At 23.0% G+C, this 26174-nt stretch overlaps 1 protein-coding gene across 2 annotated transcripts in view; it reads left to right on the top strand.

The window, feature by feature from the left end:
- LOC117183124 (enhancer of polycomb homolog 1) overlaps window positions 1-26174 on the top strand; it is a 73338-nt gene that overhangs the window by 43483 nt on the left and 3681 nt on the right. For both annotated transcript variants that reach the window (XM_033376311.1, XM_033376320.1), the window contains exons 7-9: window positions 1435-1586; window positions 4410-4544; window positions 12946-14028. In XM_033376311.1, coding sequence (XP_033232202.1) covers window positions 1435-1586; window positions 4410-4544; window positions 12946-14028 — 1370 coding nt within the window. The remainder of the gene's footprint in view (window positions 1-1434; window positions 1587-4409; window positions 4545-12945; window positions 14029-26174) is intronic.

A 26174-nucleotide genomic window follows, 5' to 3' on the forward strand; every position in this document is an offset into this window, starting at 1 on the left:
AAAAAGACGTATTTTCAACAAAATAATTTAATTCTCAATAAAATAGTTGTGTTTTTTGAACCAAGAAAAGTAATTTTTCTATTTAAAAAATGTTCCTTTTCAACAAAATGTAGAAATTTTTAACAAAATAGTTAAATTTTCAAACAAAAAGACGAATTTGCAAGAAAATTTATTAATTTTCAATAAGATGGTTCTTTTTGAACGAAGAAAAATATTTTCTATACAAAAATATGATAATTTTCTACAAAATATATACATTTTTAACATACTTGTTAAATTTTCAACAAAAAGTATAAATTAAAAAAAGAATAGTGACATTTTTAACCAAAAAGACGAATTTTTAACAAAATACATCAATTCTCGGTAAACTTGTTCAGTTTTTGCGCCAAAAAAAAAAATTTCCGTAGAAAAAAAAAGATCATTTTTAACAAAATTTATAAAATTTTAACAAAATAGTTAAATTTTCAAAGAAAAAGACGAGTTTTCAAGAGAATTAATTAATTTTCAATAAAATAGTTGTGTTTTTTAAACGAATAAAAATAATTTTCTATAAAGAAAATACTAATTTTCAACCAAATGAATCAATTTAAAAAAATAGTTAAGTTTAAATCGACAAAAATAATTAATTTTCAATCAAACAAATATATACATTTTTAACAAAATATTTCAATCTTCTACAGATTTATTTTTTAAGAATTACATTTTTTAAAATAAAATTTAAAATATAAATATATATATTTTTTAAAATATCTTTTAATAGGAAATTTAATTATCTCATTTTTGTTTCAAAAATTTTGTTTTGTGGAAATTTGTTGAAAACAAAATTGAAAACAAAAATTTTGTTTTGAGTTGAAGAGTCAACTATTTGGTTCAAAATTAATTTTTTTTCTGATTGAAGGTTCATAATTTTAGTTGAAAATACAACTCTTTCGTTGAAAATATTTTTTGTTTTTGAAATATAATTTTTTTAACTGAAAATTCAATGATCTCATGTTTTTAAATTTGTTTTTTCGTTTTTGAGTTGAAAAGTCAACTATTTGTTTCAAAATTCAACTATTTAGATGAAAATTCAACTGTTTGGTTGAAAATATTTTCTGTTTTCAAAATACAATTCTTTTAACTGAAAATTCAATTATCTCATTTTTTAAATTTGTTTTTTCGTTTTTGAGTTGAAAAGTAGTCAACTATTTGTTTGAAATTTCATCTATTTGGTTGAAAATTAATTTAATTTAAAAATGAAAGTTCAACTATTTGATTAAAATTCTCTGTATTTTTTTAAATTAATATGATTTATTTTTTAGATTTATGTTCCTTTTCCTATCTGAAAGAAAAAGTTGTAACTGTTATAAAAAATAAAAAAAATTTCCCCTAGATTACTTTTAATGCAAGGAACTTAATCAGGGATAGGATAATAATGTTTTTTTTTCTGAACAGCCTGTATCAGACGGATTTGGAAACTGGCCTTGGTGCGACCGAAGTGAAGGTGGCTTGGCGGATAAAAGATATAGGTTCGCCCTGACGAGCATAAGTAAACCGACTCCAAGGTGTATCGGCCTCGCAAGACGAAGAATGGGTCGAGGTGGCAGGTAAAGTACATTTTACATTTTTACATTTCCCGGATTGCTATAATTTCCGGAAAACCTGGAAAAGTCATGAAATTAAAAAAAAAATTGTTTGATTAACCTGGAAAAGTCATGGAATTTTGAAAAAATGACTGGAACTTCTTTTAATCGTCTCTATTTCAAAGTCTTCATAATTTAGTATTTTATAGCGAATTCCATATTTGAAAAATGGAAAAGAAAAATATTATTTATATTTACATTATTATTATTTTCATGTTTAATTTGGAAACAAGTATAATGAAAATTTCCCTTTCGACTTAAATCTTAAGCTATAATCTAGGAAAATAATTATGCTGAAAATAAAATTTCTAACTGGATTTATTTAAATTTTTGTAGAATGTATGATTTTATTTCATTTGCTTAAACTTGAAAATTGGTTAAACAATTTTTTTCAATTAAGCAAAATAAAAAAAAAATTGTTCTAAAATCTGCCAACAAAACTAAATTTTCTTAGCAATCTAGAGGAAATTGTTTGATTCGCTCAAAACCTTTACAAATTCATAAAAAGTTTGTTTTTTTTAATGTATATTTTTCTTAAAATTTGGGTCTATTTCAAATTAAACAGATTCAGATTCTTTTTAAAAAATTTTGAAATCTATTAGAATATCCCAAAGATATTTTTTCAAAATAAAAAATTATTAAACATTTATCTGAGAATCTAAAGAAAATTTTTTCATACTCTTGACACCTTTCGTAATTTAAATTCAGCTTTTTTTAAATTAAAATTTTCAATAATCCACATTTAAAAAAACATGAAATTTTTCAAAACTTTCAAATTAAATTTGAATTGTATGAATACTTTAAAATATTTATCAAACACAAAAGAAATTTTGTAACTTCCTAATTCTGATTTAATTTTTTTCTGGAATTCTTTTTTTTTAAATAAAGAAATCATTTGAAGTTTAACGAGTTATTTTGAGAATTTTGTTTTTATTTTAAAAGCTTCAAAAATGTACATTTCGTTAACAAAATTTCGGACTCTTCACAAGATATCAATTATTTTCGATTATGTTAAAAACTGTCAAATTATAAAAATGTAAAAAATTTCATCCTTAAAAATCTTGATTCTATTACATTGCGGTCATGGAAAACTGTAAAAAAAAATAAATAATAATAATAATTATTATAATAATATAATAATAAACAACAAGTGGAAAATTATTTTGAAAACTTAGTTCCTATGCTACGATTTCCTGTTTAGAATAGGACTCTGCAGTTTGTGTTTAATTAAAAAAAAAAGTATAAATCTTAAGCTAAATTTCGTGAAATTTTTTACGCTGAAAAGCAAAATTTAAAATTAATCAATTAAAATTAATTAAATTGGTTTAGAACGCATAATTTTAGTTCATTTTTTTTTTAACTTGAAAATTTGAAAATATAACAAGATATCATTTTTTTATAATCTAAAGTACATTTTCTTTAATTATTATATCATTAAGTTTATAATGCGCAATTCTAAAATCGTTTACTTAACAAAATTTTTCATTTTAGTTTTTTCTTCGTAGTTTTTAACGTAAATTTTTCATTTAAAGATTTTCAAAATATAAAAAAACTGTAAATAATTTTAAACTGAATTATTTGTTCTATTTAATAATTGATTAATTTGGAAGTGAAATTGTTTTGTTTTTTTAGAACAATTTCAATATTTTAAAGAGATTTTTAGAGGCTTTAAAAATATTCAAAATTAATTTAAAATTTGAGATGATTCCCAACAGTTGAAATAAAGTGTGTGATTTTTGCAAATTTGGAACACAAAATTTATAATATTTTTAAGAATTGTGAAAGACTTGAAAAGACGAAAATCATTTTTTTTAAGATTCCTACCAAAATTCAAAATGATTTTTAATTTTGAAAAATTATTTGATATTCGAATCATTTTAGAAGATATTTAGAAGTTATGAAAGGCTTGTAATTAAGAGAAAATTTTAACAATTCTTTACTGAAATATTAATTTGTCTATTTTTGGTTCAAAATCGATCTTTTTTAAATTATACTATTTTTATTTTTGGTTTTGATTTATTTTTTAATCATTTAAAATAATATTTAGGAGTAATTAAAAATTTTTAATACTAATTTTAATTTCAAAATAATTTGAAACAACATGTAGATTTTTCAAGAAATGAAATAACATTTTGAAGCTTTCCAAGGATGTCTAAACTGTTTAAAATTAAAATAATTCAACTTCCATTGTAAAAATTGTTTAGCTTAAAATTGGTTAAAATACTATAATTTAAAAAATTGTAAACTTTAACTAAATTAATTTGGAATCAAATTAATTTTCAATAAAATAGTTGTGTTTTTTAAACCAAGAAAAATAATTTTCTATAAAAAAATACTAATTTTCAACCAAATGTATAAATTAAAAATTTTTTATTTTCGATGTATGATAATACACTTTTGTAATTTTATGTTTAATGAAATTCGTCGTTTTTGGTACAAATTAATCTTCTCGGTTAAAAATTCACCTTTTGGATGAAAATTCCTCTTTTTGTTAAAAAAAAATAATTAAAAATAATAATAAATAATAAATTGTTCGGTTGTTCAAATCATTGGAATATCAATTGCTTCTTTTTTTGGTTCAGAATCCTTTTTTTAATGAACATTTAATTATTAGGTTAAAAGTTAAACTCTTGTTAATTTTTTTTTCAAGTTTTATCATTATAAAAAAATGACTGGGAATTTTTTTCTTGGATTAAAATGGACACGCTGATGTATAAAAAATTGGTAATAAAAAGGAGAAAAGACATTTTTGGGAGTGAAAAATGTAAATGATGAAACTATTTTCAGAGTCATCTTGGACCGTTGTTCAGGTAGCATAGACGATATCTGGTCTTCTTTGGATTTCACGATACACGAGCCAAATCGTGAACTGACGGATCCGACGGCTACTGCCACGACAACGACTGCCGTTAAGAAGGAAGTGTGAGTACAACATTTCATTGGAATTTTTTTGGGGATTTTATTTCCGAAAATTCCCTTTTTTTCTTTTAAATTTAACAATTTTTATGAAAATTAACTTTTATTGTTGTTGTTGTTGAAAATTCATACTTTGAGAATAAAAATTGAAATTTTTAAAAATATATTTATTGATATTTAATTATTTTTACTAAAAATTCATGTGTTTGTTGAAAATTTATCTTTCCTTTTTTTTTAACGAAAATTATTTTTAAACAGAATATTTTACTATTTCGTTTTTTGTTGAATATTCATTTTTTTTAAATTTAACTGTTTGACAGAAAATTCAATTATTTTGATACAAATGTTTTTTTTTCGTAGAAAATTAATCTTTTGGGATTAAAATTCCATTGTTTGGTAGAAAATTGAATTATTGTGCTGAAATTATTTTTTTCATGAAAATTATTTTTTTAACTGAAAATTTTACTATTTAATCATGTGTTGAATATTAATTTTTTTTTTTAATTCAATTATTTGGCAGAAAATTCAATTATTTGGGGAAAAATGCAGTAATCTTCTTATTAGTCGAAACGTTTTAAGGATTTTCAAGTATTTAAAATAAAAATAACTTAACTTTTTATTTGAACAGGGAATTTTCTATTTTTTTTTAATTTTGGGAATTTTCAAATTTTAGTAAATTCCGAGCTAATAATGGAAATTTTCGACAAGGAACAAGATTCTGAATTGGAACTGGAAATTTTTCAAAGAATTCTAATTCTTAGTTGAAACTGGTATTTATCCAAAAGAATTATAATTTGTCTTGGAAGAGGAAATTTTTAAATTTAAATAAATTCCGCGTTGGAAGAGGGAATTAAAAAAAATGAATTCTAATTCTAAGTTGAGACGGGATATTTTCGAAAAAAAATTAAAATTATGAATTTGAACAAGGAATTTTACAAAAAAGTTCTAATTCTTAGTTGAAATGCTACTATATGAATATTATATTTTCGAAAATGTTTCCCAGTTTTCAAATATTTTGAATCTATTTAAAACGTCTTAAATTCGTGAAAATATTTTCAAGTGACTCGAACTTTTCTTAAAATTTAAAAAAATTACTTTATAATCTTCTGAATTTTCTCAAAAATGTTAAGAAAATTTGTTTATTCTCTTGAAAACTTTGGAAATTATTTTAAAGCTCCTAAAGTTTAATTTTGAAATCTTTAAAAATCTACATTTCTAAATATCTTTTAAAGTTTAAAATTAATTTTGAATCTCTTCAATTCTACTACATATTTCTTGAATTTACTGGATTTTTAAATTGTTTTTATTTTTTCATCTTACCAAATTGAAACATTTTGCTTTAAAATCTTCTAAATTTTTTTTCAAAACTTTAGGAAATCGTTCGATATGTTTAAAATCTTGTTTAATTATAGCTTAAAGTTCATTTTTCAAAATAAAAATTATTTAAAATTTTCACACGAATATAAGAAAAATTCTTCTTTTTTTTCTTGTCTGACCTTTTAAACCTTCTAATCTCTAAAAATTATTTAAATTTTTCCTACATTTTTTATTTATTCTGCAAAATAAAAAAATTGCCTTAAAATCTTTCAGATTCTTCTTTGTCAATTTTTTAAATCTTTTAAATTATTTTGCAATAATCCCTGAAAATTAATTTTTCGGAATAAAACATTATTTTGATTTTTCCTAGGAACCTGAAAAAAATGTGTTTTATTTCATTGAAATTTTACAAAAATCTTTTTAAAAAATTACAATATTTAATTATTTTTTATTCGTTTTAAAACTTCTAAATATCTCTTAAACTTAATAAAAAAATGTCTAAAATTATGTAATATGGATAAATTGCACAAATTTTCTTTACAATTTTTTACCCACTTTTTAAAAATTTATGATATTATCTTATAGTGGATTTCAAAGAATTTATTTACGTGAAGTGAGGTATTTGATAGACTTTTAAAGATTTAAAGATATTTTGAAATTAATTTTTGAAATTTACCCTGAATTCTTATTAGTTTATTCTGAATTTTTAAAAATTTAAAAAATTTGTTTTCAATATTCTCAATTCTAGTTAATCGAATGGATTTTTAAAATAGTTTTTACTCAATTAATCAAAGAATTTGAAATATTTAAAGGTATTTTTTCAAATGCCTTGGTATTTACAAGAGCTTCAAAAGATTTGAAAGGATCTGAAATATTTTAGATTATTTAAAATTCTTACAAAGAGGACTCCATAAAGTTTCAAGGGAATTTAAAAGATATCAAAGAATTGGAAATATTTGAGGAAATTTTAAGATTCCCAGAAATTTCCTATTTAATTCAATAATTTGAATTACTAAAGTTTTTTAGAGTATTTTAAAATTCCAAGGAATTTTAAGAGACTTAAATAATTTTAAGGAATTTCCAAGGTTTTAGTAAATTTAAGGGATTTTAGTATTTTTAATGGTATTTATTTAAAATTCACTCTGAGTTTTTATTAATTGATCCTGAATTCTTTTGAATTCTTCTAAATGCATTCAATTTTACTGAAATCAATTGAATTATTTTTTGGAATTCAGCCAGAATTCTTATTCGTTTATCCGGAATTCTTTAAGATTCTTGAAAATTCTATTTAAATTTTTTAATTTGCTTGAATTTTTCGAAATAAAAACAATTCAACTTAATTTAATGGATTTTTCTTTGAATTTCTAAATTTTTTTATATAATTGATCCTAAAGAATTTGAAAATCACCTAGAATTCTTAAACATTTCATCATATTTTTTGGAATTCCCATGAATATTTTGTATGCTCATTTCAAGGTTACTGTTCAATGAATTTTTATCATATTTTTAAATTATTTTCAATATACTTGAAATTTTCCAATTTCACGAAAATCAATGGCATTTTTTCGTTTTTAAAAACTTTTTTTCCGATTTATTTGAATTTAACTTTAAATGCTTTGAAATCTTATGAGTAAATAAAAAAGTGTCGTGATTTATATTTAAAAAAATATAATTTAATTTAATAATTAATTTTTAGTTAATTAATTTAATTAATTAATTTTTATAATTTAATTTTTCCCTCAAGAAAGAAATAAAAATGTATCTAAATTGTTGAATCTTAAAGCCAAAAGACGAATTTTCTCTGCAAAAATTGTAGTTTAACTTTTACCTGAGCAGTTAAATTTTAAATTGAAAAATAATTCATTTTCAACATAATAATAAAACTTTTAACATGATTTCTTGAAAAACTATTCAACTATTTAAAAAATGTTCAATATTTAAAGAAAATATTGGAATACTCAAGCAGAGAAGGATTTTTTAAAACCAAAAAGTGGCAATTTTCATAACAAAAAATTCTACTAAAGAGGATGAATTTTGAAATAAAAATGATAAATTTTCAAAGAGCAAAATATCAATTTTTTAACAAGAAATTCTATTTTCAATCAAAAAAGTATAATTTTTACCCATAAAGGATGAGTTTTTAAGAAAATTGTTCAATTCTTTACCAAATAGTTACCCTTTTATAAAAAAAAAAATAATTTAATTTCTCTCAAAGCAGGATGAATTTTTATTTAAAAAATTTTTTTTTTAATGTTGAATTTTCATCTGGAGAAGATTCCAGTTTATTTTTCAAGGTTAAAATATGAACTTTCAACCAAAATGAAGTTTCTACAAAAATAATTAAATTTCCAATTCAAAAAGACGAATATTTTCAACCAAAAAGGATGAGTTTTTAACCAAATAGTTGCACTTTTACCCAAGAAAGATGGAATTACTCTTCAAACAATTGAATTTTTTATTGAATAAAATTGGTATTAAGATAGTGGAATTTTCATCTAAAACGGATTTTAGTTCTCTTTTCAATACCAAAATATTACATTTGAACAGCCAATTTTTTTACGAAGTAGTTAAATTTTCAACAAAACAGTTGCATTTTTGTCCAAGTAAAATAAAAATTTTACTAAAATAGGTGAATTTTCAAATTAAAAAGATACATTTTCAAAAATCGAGTTACATTTTCATCCAAAAGATTTTTAGTTGACTTTTCAACAACAAAAATTCGAATTTTAAATGAAGAGTAAATTTTCTAGGGAATAGTTGAGATTTCAACAAAAAAGTTGCATTTTTATCCAAGAAAGGTGTAATTTTTTTTACTCGAAAAGATGTAATTTTAAATCAAAAAGACAAATTTTCAGAAAAAAAGAGTTTTCATCCAAAAAAGATTTCAGTTGGCTTACCAGCAACAATATATAAATTTATAACAACTTATAACAATGTTAAACTTTTGTTAATAAAAAAATTAAATTAAATTAATAAAAAATTAAATAAAAATTTTGTTAAAATTGAGCTATTTTGTTGCAATTTTTTTTAAATTTAAATTTTATTAACTGAAAATGTAACTATTCCATCATTTTAATTAAAATTCCATCTCTTTGGTTGAACATTAATTTTTTAACTCAAAATTTGTCTTTACAATTTTTGTTTTACAATTTTCCTCTTTTAGTTTAAAATTGATATATTTTCTTGGAAATCTGTCGTTTTTGGTACAAATTAATCTTCTCGGTTGAAAATTTACCTTTTGAATGAAAATTCCTCTTTTTAGTTAAAAAAAAAAAAAATAACTAATCCGAATGAAGATTCATAAAAAGAGTTGGTAATTCATCTTTTTCGTTTAAAATTCAACTATTTCATTTTTGGTTGAAAATTTATCTTTTTTAGTTCAAAATTCAATTATTCGATTTAAAATATGCCTTTTTGATTTGAAAATTAAACTGTTTCCTTGAAAATTTGTGTATCTTGTGGATAAATTGTCCTTTTTTGTAACAAATTAATCTTCTTGTTTGAAAATGTATATTTTTCGTTTAAAATGTAAGTATTTCAGATAAATATTTATAATTTTATTTCGAAATTCATGTATCTTGTTGATAAATCGTCCTTTTTGGTAACAAATTAATCTTCTTTTTTTGAAAATTAACCATTTTTGGTTAAAATTCAAGTATCTCAGTTAAATACTCATAATTTTATTTGCAAATTTATCTTTTAAAAACGCTTTTTTTTGTTGAAAATTATTATATTAGCTGAAAATTTGTCTATTTTTAGTTTAAAATCAAAATATTTGTTTGAAAATTTGTCTTTTTTATTTAAATATTAAACTATGCACTGAATTTCAATTATAAGAAGATAAAATACTATGAAAATTTATATCCCGGAAAAAATTGAGATACCTTTGAAAAAAAAACCTGGAATTGTTAGGGAATTTTTTTCCCTGGATTTGAGTAGCAGGGTTGCTACAAGACCTGGAAGACCTGTAAAAGTCATGGGATTTTTAAAAAGTGTTTAATTCATCTGGAAAAATCATGGAATTAAAAAAAAAAATAACTGGAAAAGCTGGAAAAGTCATTGAATATTACAAAAAACTGGAACTTTTTTTAATCTTCTCTATTTCAAAATCTTATTAATTTTGTATTTTATAGCGAATTCTTTATTTGAAAATTGGAAAAGAGAAATTAAGGAAAAGACAAATATCAGACAAACTGTAAGAATAGAATAAGAAATAGGAAAAGCAAAAAAGAACTGGAAGATGTTGAATAAGAAATTCGTGAACTGATTAAATTTTTATAAATTTGAATAAAGACAATTTTATTATTTCTTGCGATCTAACAATTTTATTTTAACTTTGTTAAAAAGTTCAGAGTTTTTTTTTAGATTACTATTATTTTGAAATGTAATTTTAATCTTTGCATAAATATTTCTACTATAATTGTTCTTAAAGTAATAACAAAAAAAATATAGTTATGATTACAGAATATTTTTTTTTTTCACTTTGATAAAAATATTATTGAAAATTCTTTTGAATTCAATAAAACTTATTGATAAACTATTACAGTCATCACAGAGTATCACCTATTTTCAATTTTCTCACCATTCGTCACTTTTTTTTAATTGAAAAGGTAATATTTTATTTAAAATTACAACTTGCACACCAAATACAGTTCTTATTACACTTTCCTAATCGACGAATTTTGAACCAAATGATCGAATTTTCAAAGAAAAAAGATTAAACTTCAACCAGGAAGAGTTGCATTTTCAAACATAATTTTTAATTTGAAAATATAAATATTTTACAAGCCAATTTAATTTTGAAGCAAGGAAGACGAATTTTCAACTAAAAATATGATTTTTCTAACAAATGAGGATTTTTACACCAAAAGGATGGATTTTCTATCCCTAAATACAAGTGTTCAATTAATTAGTCGAAATTTTGATAAAAAAAGATTACTTTTCAAGAAAATAGTTAAATTTTCAACCGAATAGTAGAATTTCTAGCCAAAAGGTGATTTTTTTAGCAAATAGTTGAATTTGCTACCCAAAAAGACGATTTTTCAAATAAAAGTGAAATTTCCATCCGAAAAGGATGAATTTTCGACAAAAAATTTGTCTTTTTAACAAAATAGTTGAATTCAGATTAATTCTGGAACAGAAATATAATACTTTTTTTTTTATAAAAAGAACTAACTTTCGCTCAAAAAAGATCAATTTTGAACCAAATAATAGATTTAAGACCAGGAAGATTAATTTTAAACAAAAAAAAGGTGACTTTTTAAGAAACTAGTGGAATTTTCAATAAAATAATTAAATTTTCAACGAATTTGTGGAATTTTGAACTAAACGCTAAAAATATAATATTAGACTTCAATAAAAATTATCAACCCTCTAACATAAAAGGTGAATTTGTAACAACTAAAAAAAAAAGATTTTTCTACCAAAAGATACATTTTCACAAAAAATATGTTTTTTAAGTAAAAGATATTATTTCATAAACAATCAAAAAAGATAAATTTTCAATAAAACAATATGAATTTTTTACAAAAGTATAAATTTTCGACCAAAAACGATGACTTTTTTAAAACAATCGTTGAATTTTCATAAAAAGTATGTTTTTTAATTAAAAGAGATTATTTCTTAAACAAAAATGCAATAATAGACTTTTTAAATAAAAAGAATTAATTTTCAACCAAAAAAGATTAATTTTCAACCAAAAAATATAAATATTCGACCAAAAACGATTACTTTTTAACAAAAGACTTTAATTTTCAACAAAATAATTAAATCTTAAACTAAATAGTAGAATTTGTAACCAAAAAGTAAAATTTTGAAACGAAAAAGTGATTTATTAAAAATTCCACTACTTGGTTGAAAGTTAAAAGATATTTTTCAAATTTCATTTTTTTTTTCGTTGAAGTTTCATAATTTTAATTGTAAGTTCGTTTTTTGGTTAAAAAATCAAATTAACCATTATTTTTGTTAAAAAAATGTTTCTTTTTTTAGCTGCAAATTCAAATATTTTGTTTAAAAAGTCAACTGATTAATTGCAAATAAACTTTTTTGTTGTTAATTTATGTTCTTGTTTTCAAAATAAAATTGTTTTATAGAGAATTAGTATTTTTTGCTTGAAAATTCAACAAATTGTTTTTTGTTTTAATTAAAATTTTGTTGTGGAAATATTAACAATTGGGTTAACATTATTTTTCATTCTTGACTGAAAACTTTTTCTTGGTAGAGAATTCGTTTTTTGGTAGAAATTTCATTTCTTTTTGAGTTTTTGGTTAAATATGTAACTTCTTAGTTAAAGATTTATCTATTTTGGTTGAGGATTAGACTATTTTATTGAAAATTTAAAAATTTGATATAAAATTCAACTATTTGGTAAAAAATTCAAGCTTTTTGTAGAAAATTCGTTTTTATTGCTGTTTTCTTAAGTGAAAATTAATCTTTCTTGATAGAAATTCATCTACTTAATTTTTTGATAAAAAATTGAACTTTTATGCTTTAAAAGTGCAGATTGGTATAAGAGGTAAAAAATTGAATGTACTTGTAAAATAATAGTTTTTTTTTTTTAAATAGAAAATTAGTTCTCAGTGGAAATATAAATGCTGCATTTTTCAGGGTGGCCGTTTTAATCGAAGAAAAAAATTTCCGGTCATCTCCCGGTTTACAAAAAATTACAACGTGTTTGTTTGTCTTATTTAACATTTGTTTATTACCTATTTGCCGCCTATTTTAGAAAAAAATGTCACTTATTTACCTTTTTTGACGACAATTGGTACTGTGATTACTGCTATTATCATTGAATTATAATTTTGTACAATTCAATTTAATTGGTTGAATTTAAGAAAAGTAGACCTGAGTTTTTTTCCAAATTATACCTGGAAAACCTGGAAAAGTCATGGAATTTGGTAATCAAACTCTTTTAGCAACCCTGGAGTAGGCACCCTGGCGATTAAAAAAAAAAGTACTCTTTGGTCCCTATATTTTATCCCCTAGGAACAGCGAGGCCTGTTTTTTAATATCGATGTTGCCGTTATTTGCACACAAAAAAGGAAGAAAGAATAATAATGATAGTAAACGGTAAACTTTTGTTTGATTTCAGATTGCACTTTCGACCAAAGACGCCGCCGATGTCAACGCAGAGTGGCAGCGGCGAGTCAAGCAGCGATTCGGACTCGGAAGTGGAATCGTCCCTTCTGAGGCCGGATCCAGCAACACCTTATCCCTTCCCGCCCGAGGCGACGTCGATTTGCGTCGACGTGGAGGCGGATCGTCCCGGGGACGAGCCGCCCTTCACCACCGAGTTCAACATCTCGGAATATTTCTCTCCCGAGGGTCTCTCGGACTTTGACCTGGCGGTCGGTGGTGGTACTTTGCCCGCAAACGATTCCCCGAGTGAATCGCGGACTGACGAACAACATCAGCAGCCGCAGCTCGATGAGCTGGGCTGCTCGCGCTTTTCCCTGACGAGCGAGAGCGACGCGATCCTACCACCAATTCCCCCCCGGCCATCCCAGTGCAGTGCTAGTGATAGTGTAAATACAAACTCTTCTTCTTCTTTTTCAACGTCCCCATCTTCCTCCTCCTCCTCCTCATCCTCCTCGTTATCATTGTCATCGACGACGTCGTCGTTGTCGTCGGGACTCACGAACTCGCTCCCCTCGAACGAGCAACAACAACAAAAACAACAACAACAACAATACCAACACCCACAATTACCCTCATCCCTGACCCGGACGGAAGTCCAACAACTGACCAAGTTCCCCAAACACAGACAATTAGCAAACAATGGCAATAGTGCTGCCTCGATACTGTCCAAGTCCCTGACTAGTCCGACGAATAACAGGAGTGGCGGTGGTGGTAGTAGTTCGGGAGTGAAAGTGTTGGGCGCGACGGCAACGGGACTTGGGAATGGCCATCAGAATGGCCCAGTTATTGTGCACAACTCAAATGCGACAAACAGTCTGCAGAATAGTCATGTGATGGCGAATAATAGCAGCCAGTCGACGATTATTCTGCAGACGCAGCAGAAGCATCAGCCGCCGTCCAACATGCTGCCACCGGGCATCATCAGCCAGAATAAACTTGTCAGTTTGCGGCAACAGCAGCAGCAGCAGCAGAGCCAGGCCCAGCAGCAGCAACAGCAGATACCAACGTCCGGGGAAATTACGCTTAATAGTAATAGGTCAGTTGGAGAAAGTCTTCCCTCGATCGCCTCCCTCGCCGCGAAAAAGAATTTTGTTTATTTAAAGGCCAATTGATATTGGGCCGGGCTGTTTTTATTACTTTTTCAACAACAATAACAAAAAAAAAGGTGTCGACTCCGCGGAGTGTTTGCTGTTTGGTACTTTGGACAGTGGTATAAGGGTTCCGCGTTCTCGAACAAATGAGAATCTCAATATAAATAAAAGGTCCAAAATATCCGTAATTTATTATTAGTTTTACCATGCAAGTGCCATCTGGTGTGACGACAATCAGAATATGAGAAAGAGTAGATTGGAATTTTCAATCTTAAACAGTTACGAAAGAAAAACAAATTTTTTTCTGGTCAAGTAGGAAGTTTCAGTGCATTGAGGAACATGCACAATTTCTAGATTATAATAATTTCTGTAGAAGGAGTTATAGATTAATTATTTCGTGAGAATTCCATAATATTATATTATTTTTCGGGCTTAACCTATAGCTATTTCAATACGAATAAAGAAATACTTTTTCACTATCAGAAAATTTGCACTTGCAAGATGAGCGTCGCAAGATGAGCGTCGCGAGATGTGCATCGCGAGATATGCGTCGCCGATTTGCCTGGGCTTTTCAAAGGGTAAAAATACTTCAAAAATGTATTTTTTTCTTCTTTTTTCTCTCTCGGAAACTAAATTGGATCTGAATACTCCAATAATTTACATTTAATAATTAAAAAATAGCGTTTTTTACACAAATTACTGATAAAAGTTTATAGTTCTTTTTTAAAATGAAGTAAAAGAGTAAGTCATTTAGTTTGAAGAGAAAAAATGTAATATTTTAGTTTCTGGTCACTTTTTCTTTAATAGTTCTGAATTCGATAATTTTTTAACAAAATATGTAAATTTGGAACTGAATATGTGAAGCTCTAACGGAAAAAAAGAAAATTTTCTACTAAAAGAAAACGAATTTTCAAAAAACAAGTTAAATTTTCAATGAAAAAAAATTCAATTTTCAACCAAAAAAGGAATAGAGAAATTTTTCAGATAAAAAAAAATTGAATTTTAACTAAAAAAGAAAGCATTTTAACCGAAAATGCAATAGTTTGATTTTCTGCTAAAAAATATAATTTTATACCAAAAAAAAGCGAATTTTTCAATCTCAATTCTCAAATGAGCAAGTAGGAAATTTTCATCCATAAAAAGGAATTTTCAACTAAAGTAAAAATCTTTAAAAAAAATACTTTTCATCATTATTATTATTATTATTATTATTATTATTATTATTATTATTATTATTATTACTTTGAACCAAGAAAGATGAATTTTTAATGAAAAAATAAATAGTTATAATATTCCAACAAAAAAATATTTTAGTTTTTAATAAAAAAAGCAGTTGAATTTAAACATAAGACAAATTTTCAATAAAATACTGAATTTTGATGTTTATAAATTAATTTTAAACGGAAAAAAAATTTGCATTAAAATAGTTTAATTTCCATCGAAATAAATAAATTTGCAACTAAAAAAAATTAATTTCTAACAAAAAATGAAATAGTACAATTTTAGTTTAAAAAATCATTTTGAACCAAAAAAAAAAAAAAACAAGATTTGAACAAAATACTTAAATTTTGACCCAAAACTAATGAATTTTCGAAAAAAGGCCCAAAAAATGCAACAAATAGTTCAATTTCCTTCGAAAGCAACTAGAAAAATTAATTTGTAACAATAAATGAAATAGTTCAATTTTCAGTTAAAAATAATTTTGAACCAAAAAAAAAGAAAGGTTTGAACAAAATACTTAAATTTTCAACCAAAACTAATAAATTTTATACTCAAATATAAATTTTTATCTAAAATATTTTGTAATTAAAATAAATAAATTTGCAAATAAAAAAAGCAAATTTGCAAATAAAATAGTTCAATTTTCAGTAAAAGCAGTGAATTTGCAACTAAAAAAATTTGTTTGTTACAAAAAGTGAAATAGTTCAGTTTTCAGTTAAAAAAATAATTTTTAACCAAAGAAAAGGAGATTTGAACAAAATAGTTAAATTTTCAACAAAAAAAATTAATTTTCAACTGAAATATTCATTTTGTTCTTAAAACAAAAAAAAACATTTTAAACAATAATAAATGAATTTGCAATCATGAGAAATAATTTTCTAAAAAAAGTCAATATTCAAACACATAGTTGAATTTTCAACTAAAAAAGAAGTCAATTTTCAAGAAAAGAAAAACCAATTTTTAAAAAATTAGTTAAATTTTCAATCGACAAATGATTTTTCAACCAAAAGATACGAATTTAAAAAAAATCTATGCGTTCTCACCCAAAAGGTTAATTTTTAAACTAAAAGAGATGAATTTTTAACCAAAAACTGATAGGTTAAATTTTCAGTTAATGTATTTTTAACCAAAAAAGAACTGATTTCCATCAAATAAAATCTTTCAAATAAAATAGATCAATTCATTGTTTAAAAATAAAATAAAAATAAAATAAATAATGAACAAATTTTCAACCAAAGAGAAGAAATTTCAACCGATAAAATTTTAATATAAAATATAGTTGAATTAAAAAAAAGAAGTCGATTTTTTCGCCAATAACTGATTCTTTGACTCTATTTTACGAATCAAATATGAACATTTATTAATAATTTGTATATTAAAAAAAAAACGTATTTTTCATATAAAAAGTTTAAATTTTCGCAGAATTATAATAGTTACAATGTTCGAAAAATAAAATTTGAAAAAAAAATTAATTTTTAACAAAATAGTTTTTTTCAAATAAAAAATATAAATTTACAAACAAAAACTAGAATAATTCAATTAGCAGTTAGAAAAGTAAATTAAAAATAAAAGAGTTTTCAGCAAAATTAATTAATTTTTAACTAAAAATATAAATTTTCCAGAAGAAATAAAATATTTACAGCTTCAGTTGAAAAAAATTAATTTTCAACTAAAAATAAACGAATTTTCAGCAAAGAGAATTAATTTATAATCAAAGTGATGAATTTTCAAACAAAAATATGAATTTTTGACCAAATAGAATTTTCAACCAAAAAAATGAATATTTTTTCACGAAAAAGATTATATTTATATCAAAAAAGGTCAATTTTCCACGAAAAGTGGATATAATTAAAGTGAATGTTCAGCTAAAATTATAAATCTTCAACTAAAAAAAAAAAATTAATTTTCTACCATAAATAAAATACTTAAATTTTGAGTTAGTAAAATAAATTATCAACCAAAAAGAAAAGAATTTTTAACAAAATAGTTCAATTTTCAACCACAGAAATTAATTTTTAATCAAAGTTTCCACTTAAAACAGATAAATATCCAACTAAAAAAAGAATGATTAAACTTTGAGTAAAAATCTTAATATTCAATACAATCAAAATAAATTGTTAACGAAATAGTATAATTTTCTATTGAAAAACCTAATTTTCAACAAAATCATTCAATTTTGATCAAAGAAAAAAAGGTTTATCAACTAAAACGATGAATCATCAACCAAATAAACGATTTTTTAAAAATAGTTCCATTTGCAACTTAGTGGTTGAATTTGGAATCGAAAAGAATTAATTTCTTGACGAAAAACGGGATATTTGATATTTTAACTAAAAAAATTTAAATTTAATACCAAAAATAGTTGAATTCAACCAAAAAACGATGAATTTTCAATAAAATAGTTTGAATTCTCAACCAAAGGAGATTAATTTTCAACTTAGTTTTTCCAAAATTTCCTAATATCAGATTCTTTGTAAAAATATATTATTTAGTAATTATGATATATATTTGTTTAAAAAATAAATGCTCTAAATTCTCTATTCGAGCTCACGTATTCCCGAGATGTGCGTCGCTGATTCGACGATTTAAAAGGTAAAAATGGAGAAAAATCCATTGCGTGCTTATTTTTTTTTCATTATTTCTCGGAAACTAAGGTCCATTGGATTTAAAGAAAAAATATACAACTAATGGATTGGCATTTACTTTTACCCTGTAAAAGAAAATTAAACTTAAGCTTAGCTCTGCGACGCACATCTCGCGACATTCCCAAATTTCCACAATATCTTCTATAAATTGAATTAAATATTGATATGAAAAATCATGGTTAGGTTTTTACCAAAAATAAGGTTTTGTGACAATGTAAATTTAATAAATGAATAATAGCTTTTTTACATACAAATTATTAATATTTATTATTAAAAATTATTAAAATTTTGAACCAAAAATGAAATAGTTCAATTTTTAACCAAAAAGATTCGGTTTCTACTATAAAGACAAATTTTCAACAAAATATATAAATTTCCAACTGAACATTATAGTTTAATTTGTAACAAAAGAAGTGGATTTTAAACTAAAAAATACAAAAATATTCAGCTGAAATGAAACAGTTACATTTTCTTCAAAAAAGTAAAATAATTTTTAACAAAAAAGGCGATTTTTGAAATATAAGAATTACATTTTCAGCTATAGAAATGAATTTTCAACTAGTCATTACTCTTCAACCAAAAAGAAATTACTTTTTAACAAAGTAGTATAACTTTGAAAAAAAAATGAGTTTTCAACGAAAAAACGAAATAGTTGAGATTTCAATTTAAAAAAAAGACTTTAATATTAAATAAACAACAGTTCAATTAAAAAAAAAGACAATTTTAAAATATTTAATTTTGAAGTTGAAAAATTAAATGAAAATAAATTTCAAATAGGTAACTAAATTTACATTAAAAGAAATGAATTTTCAACTAAAAAAATTAATTTGTAGCAAAAAATGAAATAATTCAATTTTCAGTTTAAAAAAATAATTAGGAAAAAAAAAGAAATTATGAACGAAAAACTTAAATTTTAAACCAAAACTAATGAATAATGAAAAAAAATTGTCAATAAAATAGTTAAATTTTCATGGAAAGACGTGAATTTGCAAATAAAAAATTAATTTGTAACAAAGAATGAAATAGGTCAATTTTCAATTTAATAAATAATTTGGAACCGAAAAACAGGATATTCGAACAAAATAATTAAGTTTTTAACTAAAATTAATGAATTTTCAACTGGAGTATTAATTTGTAACAAAACAAATATTTTTAACAAAGTAGTTAAATTTTTAACTAAAGAAACGAATGTTTAATAAAAATTATTGAATTTTCAACAACGAAAAAACACATTTTGCGGAAAAGTTAAAAGAATTTTTATAAACTAGTTTAATTTTCAACTTAAAAATGATTTTTATTTAAACAAAAAGATTAATTGTTAAGCATCAAGATTAATTTTCAAGTAAAAGAAAGGAATTTTCAAAAAAATGAAGGAATTTTCATCTAAATGGTTCATTTTTAAACTAGAAGAGGTGAATTTTTAACGAAAAATGGGCAGTTAAATTTTTTGCCAATCAATTTTTAACGAAAAGGAAAAAAACTGATTGTCGCCAAAATAGTTTATTTTAAACCAACGAGATGAATTGTCAACAGACAAAATCAAATGTAATAGTTGATATTTCTTTTTAAAAAAATTTAATAAAAGGCGATAAATTCGACAAAAAATAACGAATTTTCAACAAATTATTTAATTTTTCGAATAAAAAAAGATCAGTTTCTAATAAAAAATAAAAAAAACGAATTTTTAACAGGTTATTTAAATTTTCAACTAAACTAACTAAACTAAATTTTCAACTGGTACAAGTTTAATTAAAAAAAAAACAGTTGAATTCAACCAAGGGCGATTTTTTGGCAAATTATGTAATTATTCGAAAAAAGATCAGTTTTTAGTAAAAAAAAGGAATAAAAGACAAAATTTTAACAAATTATTTAAATTTTCAACTAAAGAGAAAAAACTTCAATTGATAAAAAAAAAAGTTGAATTCAACCAAAAAGGACGAATTTTGATCAAATTATGTAATTTTTCTAATAAAAAAATCAGTTCCTAACAAAAAATAAAAGACAAATTTTTAACTAAAGAAAAGAAATTTCAACTGATAAATATTTTATCAAAAACTGTTGACTTCTACAAAAAAAAAAGAAAAGAAAACGACGTTTTTTCTCCAAAACAGTTGTTTTGTAATTGGAAAAATAATTTTTTAAAAAATTTTTTGCTATAAAAAATAGAAAACGTTTGAAAGCATCTACTTTTAAACCTTCTTTCAGTAAACAATAATATTAAATTTGTAAAATTGATAATTTTGAAAGAAAAACTGACCGTACTGAAAATTTATTTTTAAATAATAACTAGTAATAAAATTAATAACTTTTAAATACTTTTATTAATAATTTGTACAAAAAAAAGCTATTTTTCATATATTAAATGTGAATTCGATAGAAGCGTTTTCCCAAATTTTCGCTAATTTATGATCATTTTTATCATACAATTTTAGGGGTTTATTTTTTAATTTGTAAACTTGCTAAAATTAACCAAGTTTTCTTTTTTATATATTTTTGAGTGACGGCGACAAAACGGATATTAGAGAGTGATCAAATTAAAATTAATTTCTCTGTTCCTCTTAGAAATAAGAAGACGTGATTTTACGGACATTTTCTCATTCGAAAGAAAAGTATATGTACATAATTCGAAGGCGCTCAAATTTCTAGACTTTTGATACTTTATCAAATCTTCAAATTAGCATCGTTCTATCTATTTTTCAGTTTTTCCGAATTCGGGAAATCTGATTTATTTTAAGTTCAAGTCGAGGATGAAATTTTTGAAATTGAAAAAAAAATCCTTGGCTGACGAGGAGCGTGAATATGCTCTGCCATGAATCGAGTTTAATCTTAAAATTGAAAAATTCAAATTGACGAACCCATTGTGCCGATTGTCAAAATATTTAATAAATGAAGAATTAAATTTACGATGTTTACATTTATTAAAGCTTCCCAAAAGTCACTAGTTTTCCAATTCGGGGGACTTTTTAATTTTTAATTATTTCATTGTGAATTTTTTTCATAAATTGGATATTTTGACATTGTGGCGCTTTTAAAATCTTTATTTTTTAAACATTGTTTTGCTTTTAATGTTAAAAGCTTTTTAACATTTAGGGTTTGCAATTTTGAACTTTTCAGATTTTAGTTTTACGCAATGTTCAGTATTTTCATTTACAAAATTTACACTGTTATTTTAATTAATAAATAAATACATTTTAATTATCGTAGAATACTCGCGAGTTACTATTTTGAAATTCAGGCGGTTTCTGAATTTCTGATTCTTTAAGAGGGGTTTTTTTTTAGTCGAGGAATTTGAGAAAATTCTGAGTTATTTTCCCTAGAGTCGACACCTTGACGCTTAAGTGAATTACGAGCCAAATTATTCCAGTAACTTATATATATAATTATTTACATAAATAATTGATCAATCTGACATTCATAATCGACCATTTTTTATCTCATCAAAAATTTTCTAAAGTTTAATGTGACAGTTTTCTTTAAATCTGGCAGAAAATATGACCAAAATTTTTTATTGATTTTAATAGTTAAATACTCGTGGTTGCTAGTCGGTTATGAAATGTATTTTTTAAACCCATTAAATTAGAAATTACTTTCTATTTTAAAAATACATTCCTATTCACTAAAATATAAAAATGTGATTACATTTTTTTTTCGCGAATTACAATCTTCAAAACGGCTAGTATTTTAATTTTAATGCCTTTATATTTGAAGCCTTTTTTTTTAAATTTATTTGAAATCGTAGCAACCCTGAAAATTGACAATAAATGAACAAAAATTAAGAATTTGTATATACAGCTTTAGATGAAAAAAAAAAAAAAAAAAAAAAAAAAAGTAAATGTTACCTTTCGACAGGTTTCTTCTATTTTAATTTTAAGTTCTGTGTAAATATTTTGTATACTTATTTTTATACGTTATTTTTCATTTATTTGTTAAGGGATATTGCGATTCTTTTTTTCCATACAAAAAAATGTATACTACGTAGCAGAATTATTCATAAAAATGTACTTCCTTTTTCGTTTGAATATTCAAAAACTAGATTAGAACTTCGATTTTATTTTTGTTTTTGGATTATTTGGAGATTAGTATTACTGTATTTTTGTTTTCCAAATTGAGAAAAAAAAGAAGAAAAAAAAATGCGAAAAAAGTAACATTTTATCGAGAGATTATTTTATTTCTTATATGTAAATAGACGTCTAAGCATTCGAAATTTATGTACATAAATGTAGCTGATGGAAATAGGAGATTTCCGTGAAAAAAAGACAAAATTTTTAGTAAAATTTGATAAAGAAAATGAACACGAAAAAAAGAATCTTGAGTAATTTTCTCCGAATCCCGAATGATTCTTTATTTTAATAATCTAATCTGTCGTTTCCGCCCATTATTTATTTAATTTTAAGTGTTTTAGAAACTAGAAATTGACCCCTCAAAAAAAAAAAAAAAAATGGCCAGTCTTTAGAGGGTGAATGCCTAGTCCCAAAATTTTAAAATTTATATGTTCTACAAATTAATTATTAATTATTTCCGTTAAAGTAGTTTGGGTCCGAGTTAAGCGGAAATTTAAATTTAATAAATGAAAAATAGATTTTTTTATTACAAATTATTAATAAAAGTTTATTGTTCATTCATAAAATAAATTAAAAGAGTAAGTTTGAAGAGAAAAAAATTTAATTACTGAGCATTGTTTTTACGTAGTTCTGAATTTTACAAATAGAGCATTATTGTTTACTAAAAACAAATTTTGAAACTAGAATGAAAAGGTTCAATTTCCAATCAAAAGGATGATTTTTTTAATGAAAAAATTTAATTTCTTCTGGAAAGACAAATTTTCAACAAAATATATGAATTTTTAAATAATTATTTAAAGTTCTTACTAAAAAAGACATTTTCTACTGGCAGAAAACGAATTTTCAACTAAATTGAAAGATTTTCAACTAAAAAAATTGAATTTTCAACAATATAGTTTAATTTGTAACAAAATAAGTAAATTTTGAACTAAAAAAAAAATATTTTCAGCTGAAAATAGAATAAAGTTTCTCTTTAAAAAAATTTGTTAATTACTTTTAACAAATTCCTAACACTTTAATAAAAAGGATTGGATTTTTAACAAAATAATTGACCTTTAAACAAAGAAAGATGAATTTTCAATAAAAAATAGAATATTTAAATTTTCAGGTAAAAAGTTTTTTAACCAAAAAGAAAAACAAATTCTTAATAAAATAATTAAATTTCCAACGAAAGTGATGAATTTTCAACTAACAAACATAATTATAAATTTTCAACCAAAAATGGAATAGTAAAATTTTTAGATAAAAAAATTGAACTTTCAACAAAGGAAGATGAATTTTCAATAAAACATAGAATATTTAAATTGTCAGGTAAAAAAATTATTTTTTAAGCAAAAATAAAAACAAATTTTTAATCAAATAATTAAATTTTTAATGAAAGTAATGAATCAGTTAAAACATTTATGTGTAACAAAGAAAATAATACTTTTTAGCAAAATAGCAAAAAACTTTGCACGAAAGAAAATAAAATTTTAAATAAAAAAAATTAATTTACAAAAAGTAATGAATTTTCAACAAAAAAAGGCATTTTTTAAAATATAACAGTTAAATTTGTATCGAAAGCAGTGAATTTGCAACTAAAAAATAAATTTGTAACAAAAAATGAAATAACTCAGTTTTCAGTTAAAAAAAAAAATCATTTTGAACCAAATAAAAAGAGATCTGAACAAAATACTTAAAATTTTCAACCAAAAATAATGAGGGCTTAACTGAAATATTATTCTCATTCAAACAAAATAAATGAATTTGAAAACAAGAAGAATAATTTTAAAATAATCAATTTTCAAACACATAGTTGAGTTTTTAACTAAAAAAACAGAAACAATTTTCAAGAAAAAAAGGGCATTTTTCAATAGAATAATTGAATTTTCAGCCTTAAAAATAAATTTTCTTTTAATCCCCAACAAAAAAATTACTTTTTAATAAAAAAGTATAACTTTGAAATAAAAAAGATGAATTTTCAACTAAAAATTAAAAAATTGACATTCCAACAAATAAATATTTAATATTCAATTAAAAATAGTCGTATTTAAACAAAAAAGACAAATTTGAAATAAAATACTCAATTTTGAAGTTCAAAAATTAATTTTCAACTAAGAAAAAATTCAATTCTCAATAAAATAGTTAGATTTTCATCGAAAGAATTACAAGAGTAATCGAAAGAGTTACAAAAAATGAAATAGTCCAATTTTCAGCGGAAAAAAATTAATTTGGAACTAAAAAAAGGAAGATTTGAACAAAATACTTAAATTTTCTACCAAAACGAATGATATTCAATTGAAATATTAATTTTTATCTAAAAATTAAACATTTTTGAATAAGAATCAATGAATTTGCAAGCAAGATGAATAATTTTCTGAAAAAAGTCCATTTTTAAATACATAGATGGATTTTCAACCAAAAAAAAAGATCAATTTTTAAGAAAATAAAAAAGAATTTTCATAAACTAGTTAAGTTTTGAAGAAAAAAAATGGTTAAAACAGGATTAATTTTTATTATCAAGATTAATGTTCAAACAGATTTCAGCAAACAAATATTTTTAATTAAAAACAGTTGAATTCAACCAAAAAGGATAGATTGTCAAAAAATTATGTAATTTTTCAAAATAAAAAAAAACCGTTTTCAATCAAAAATCCAACAATAACAAATCAGACAAATTTACAACAAAATAGTTAAATTTTCAACTAAAGAGCAGAAACTTCAGCTGATAAAATTTGAATAAAAAACAGTTAAATTCAACTAAAGAGGACGAATTTTGAACAAATTATCTAATCTTTCAAATAAAAAATATCAGTTTTTAACCGAAAATAAAACAAATTTTCAACAAAAGAGTTGAATTTGCAAACTTCAACTGATAAAATTTTGATTAAAAAAACCGTTGAATTCAACGAAAAAGGACTAATTTTCAAAAAATCATGTAATTTTTCAAATAAAAAAAAAAGATTAGTTTTTAACCGAAAATAAAACAAATAAAAGAAAAAATTTCAACTAAAGAGACGAAACTTCATATGATAAAATTTTAATGAAAAACAATGTAATTTAACCAAAACGGCGAATTTTCAACAAACTATGTAGTTTTTCAAATAATAAAAGATCAGTTTTTCACACAAAAAAAACTAATAAATAAGTAAAAGACAAATTTTTAACAAATTGTTTAAATTTTCAACTAAAGAGAAGAAACTTAAATTGATAAAAATTTAATAAACACTCGTTGAATTCAACCAAAAAGGGCGAATTTTCAACAAATAATGTAATTTTTCAAATAAAAAAGATAAGTTTTTAATAAAAAATAAATAAAAGACAAATGTGTAACAAATTATTTAAATTTTCAACTTAAGAGAAGAAATTTCAACTGATACAATATTATTTAAAAAAAGAGTTAAATTCAACCATGGAAGATTTTTTAACAGATTATGTCATTTTTCGAAAAAAGATCAGTTTTTATTTTAAAAAAATAATAATCAAGACAAATTTTTAACAAATAATTTAAATTTTCAACTGAAGAAAAGAAACTTTAACTGATAAAATTTTAATAAAAAACATTTGAATTGAACCCAAAAAGACGAATTTTCCAAAAATTATGTAATTTTTTAAATAAAAAAGATTGGTTTTAACTAAAAAAGAGACAAATTTTCAACAAATTATGTAATTTTTAAAATAAAAAAGATCAGTTTTTAGCATAAAATAAAATAAAAACAAATAAAAGACTAACTTGAAACTAAAGAGAAGAAACCTAAAATAATAAGATTTTAATAAAAAACAGTTAAATTCAACAAAGAAGTACGATTTTTTAACAAATTATGTAATTTTTCGATAAAAAAATACCTGTTTTTAATAAAAAATGAATTTTTAACAAAATATGTAATTTTTCAAATAAAAAAGATTAGTTTTAACCAAAAAATAAAGACACATTTTCAACAAAAGAGAAGAAACTTCAACTAATAAAATTTTAATTTGAAAAACCGTTGAATTAAACGAAAAAAAGACTAATTTTCAACAAATTATGTAATTTTTAAAGTAAAAAAGATCAGTTTTTGGCAGAAAATAAAACAAAAAATTGAAACTAAAGAGAGAAACTTCAAGTGATAAAATGTTAATAAAAAACAGTTGAATTTAAGCAAGAAGGACGATTTTTTTTATCAAACTATGTAATTTTTCGAGAGA

This window comes from Belonocnema kinseyi, chromosome 1, assembly GCF_010883055.1.
Source record: "Belonocnema kinseyi isolate 2016_QV_RU_SX_M_011 chromosome 1, B_treatae_v1, whole genome shotgun sequence".
Classification (NCBI taxonomy): Eukaryota; Metazoa; Arthropoda; class Insecta; order Hymenoptera; family Cynipidae; genus Belonocnema; species Belonocnema kinseyi.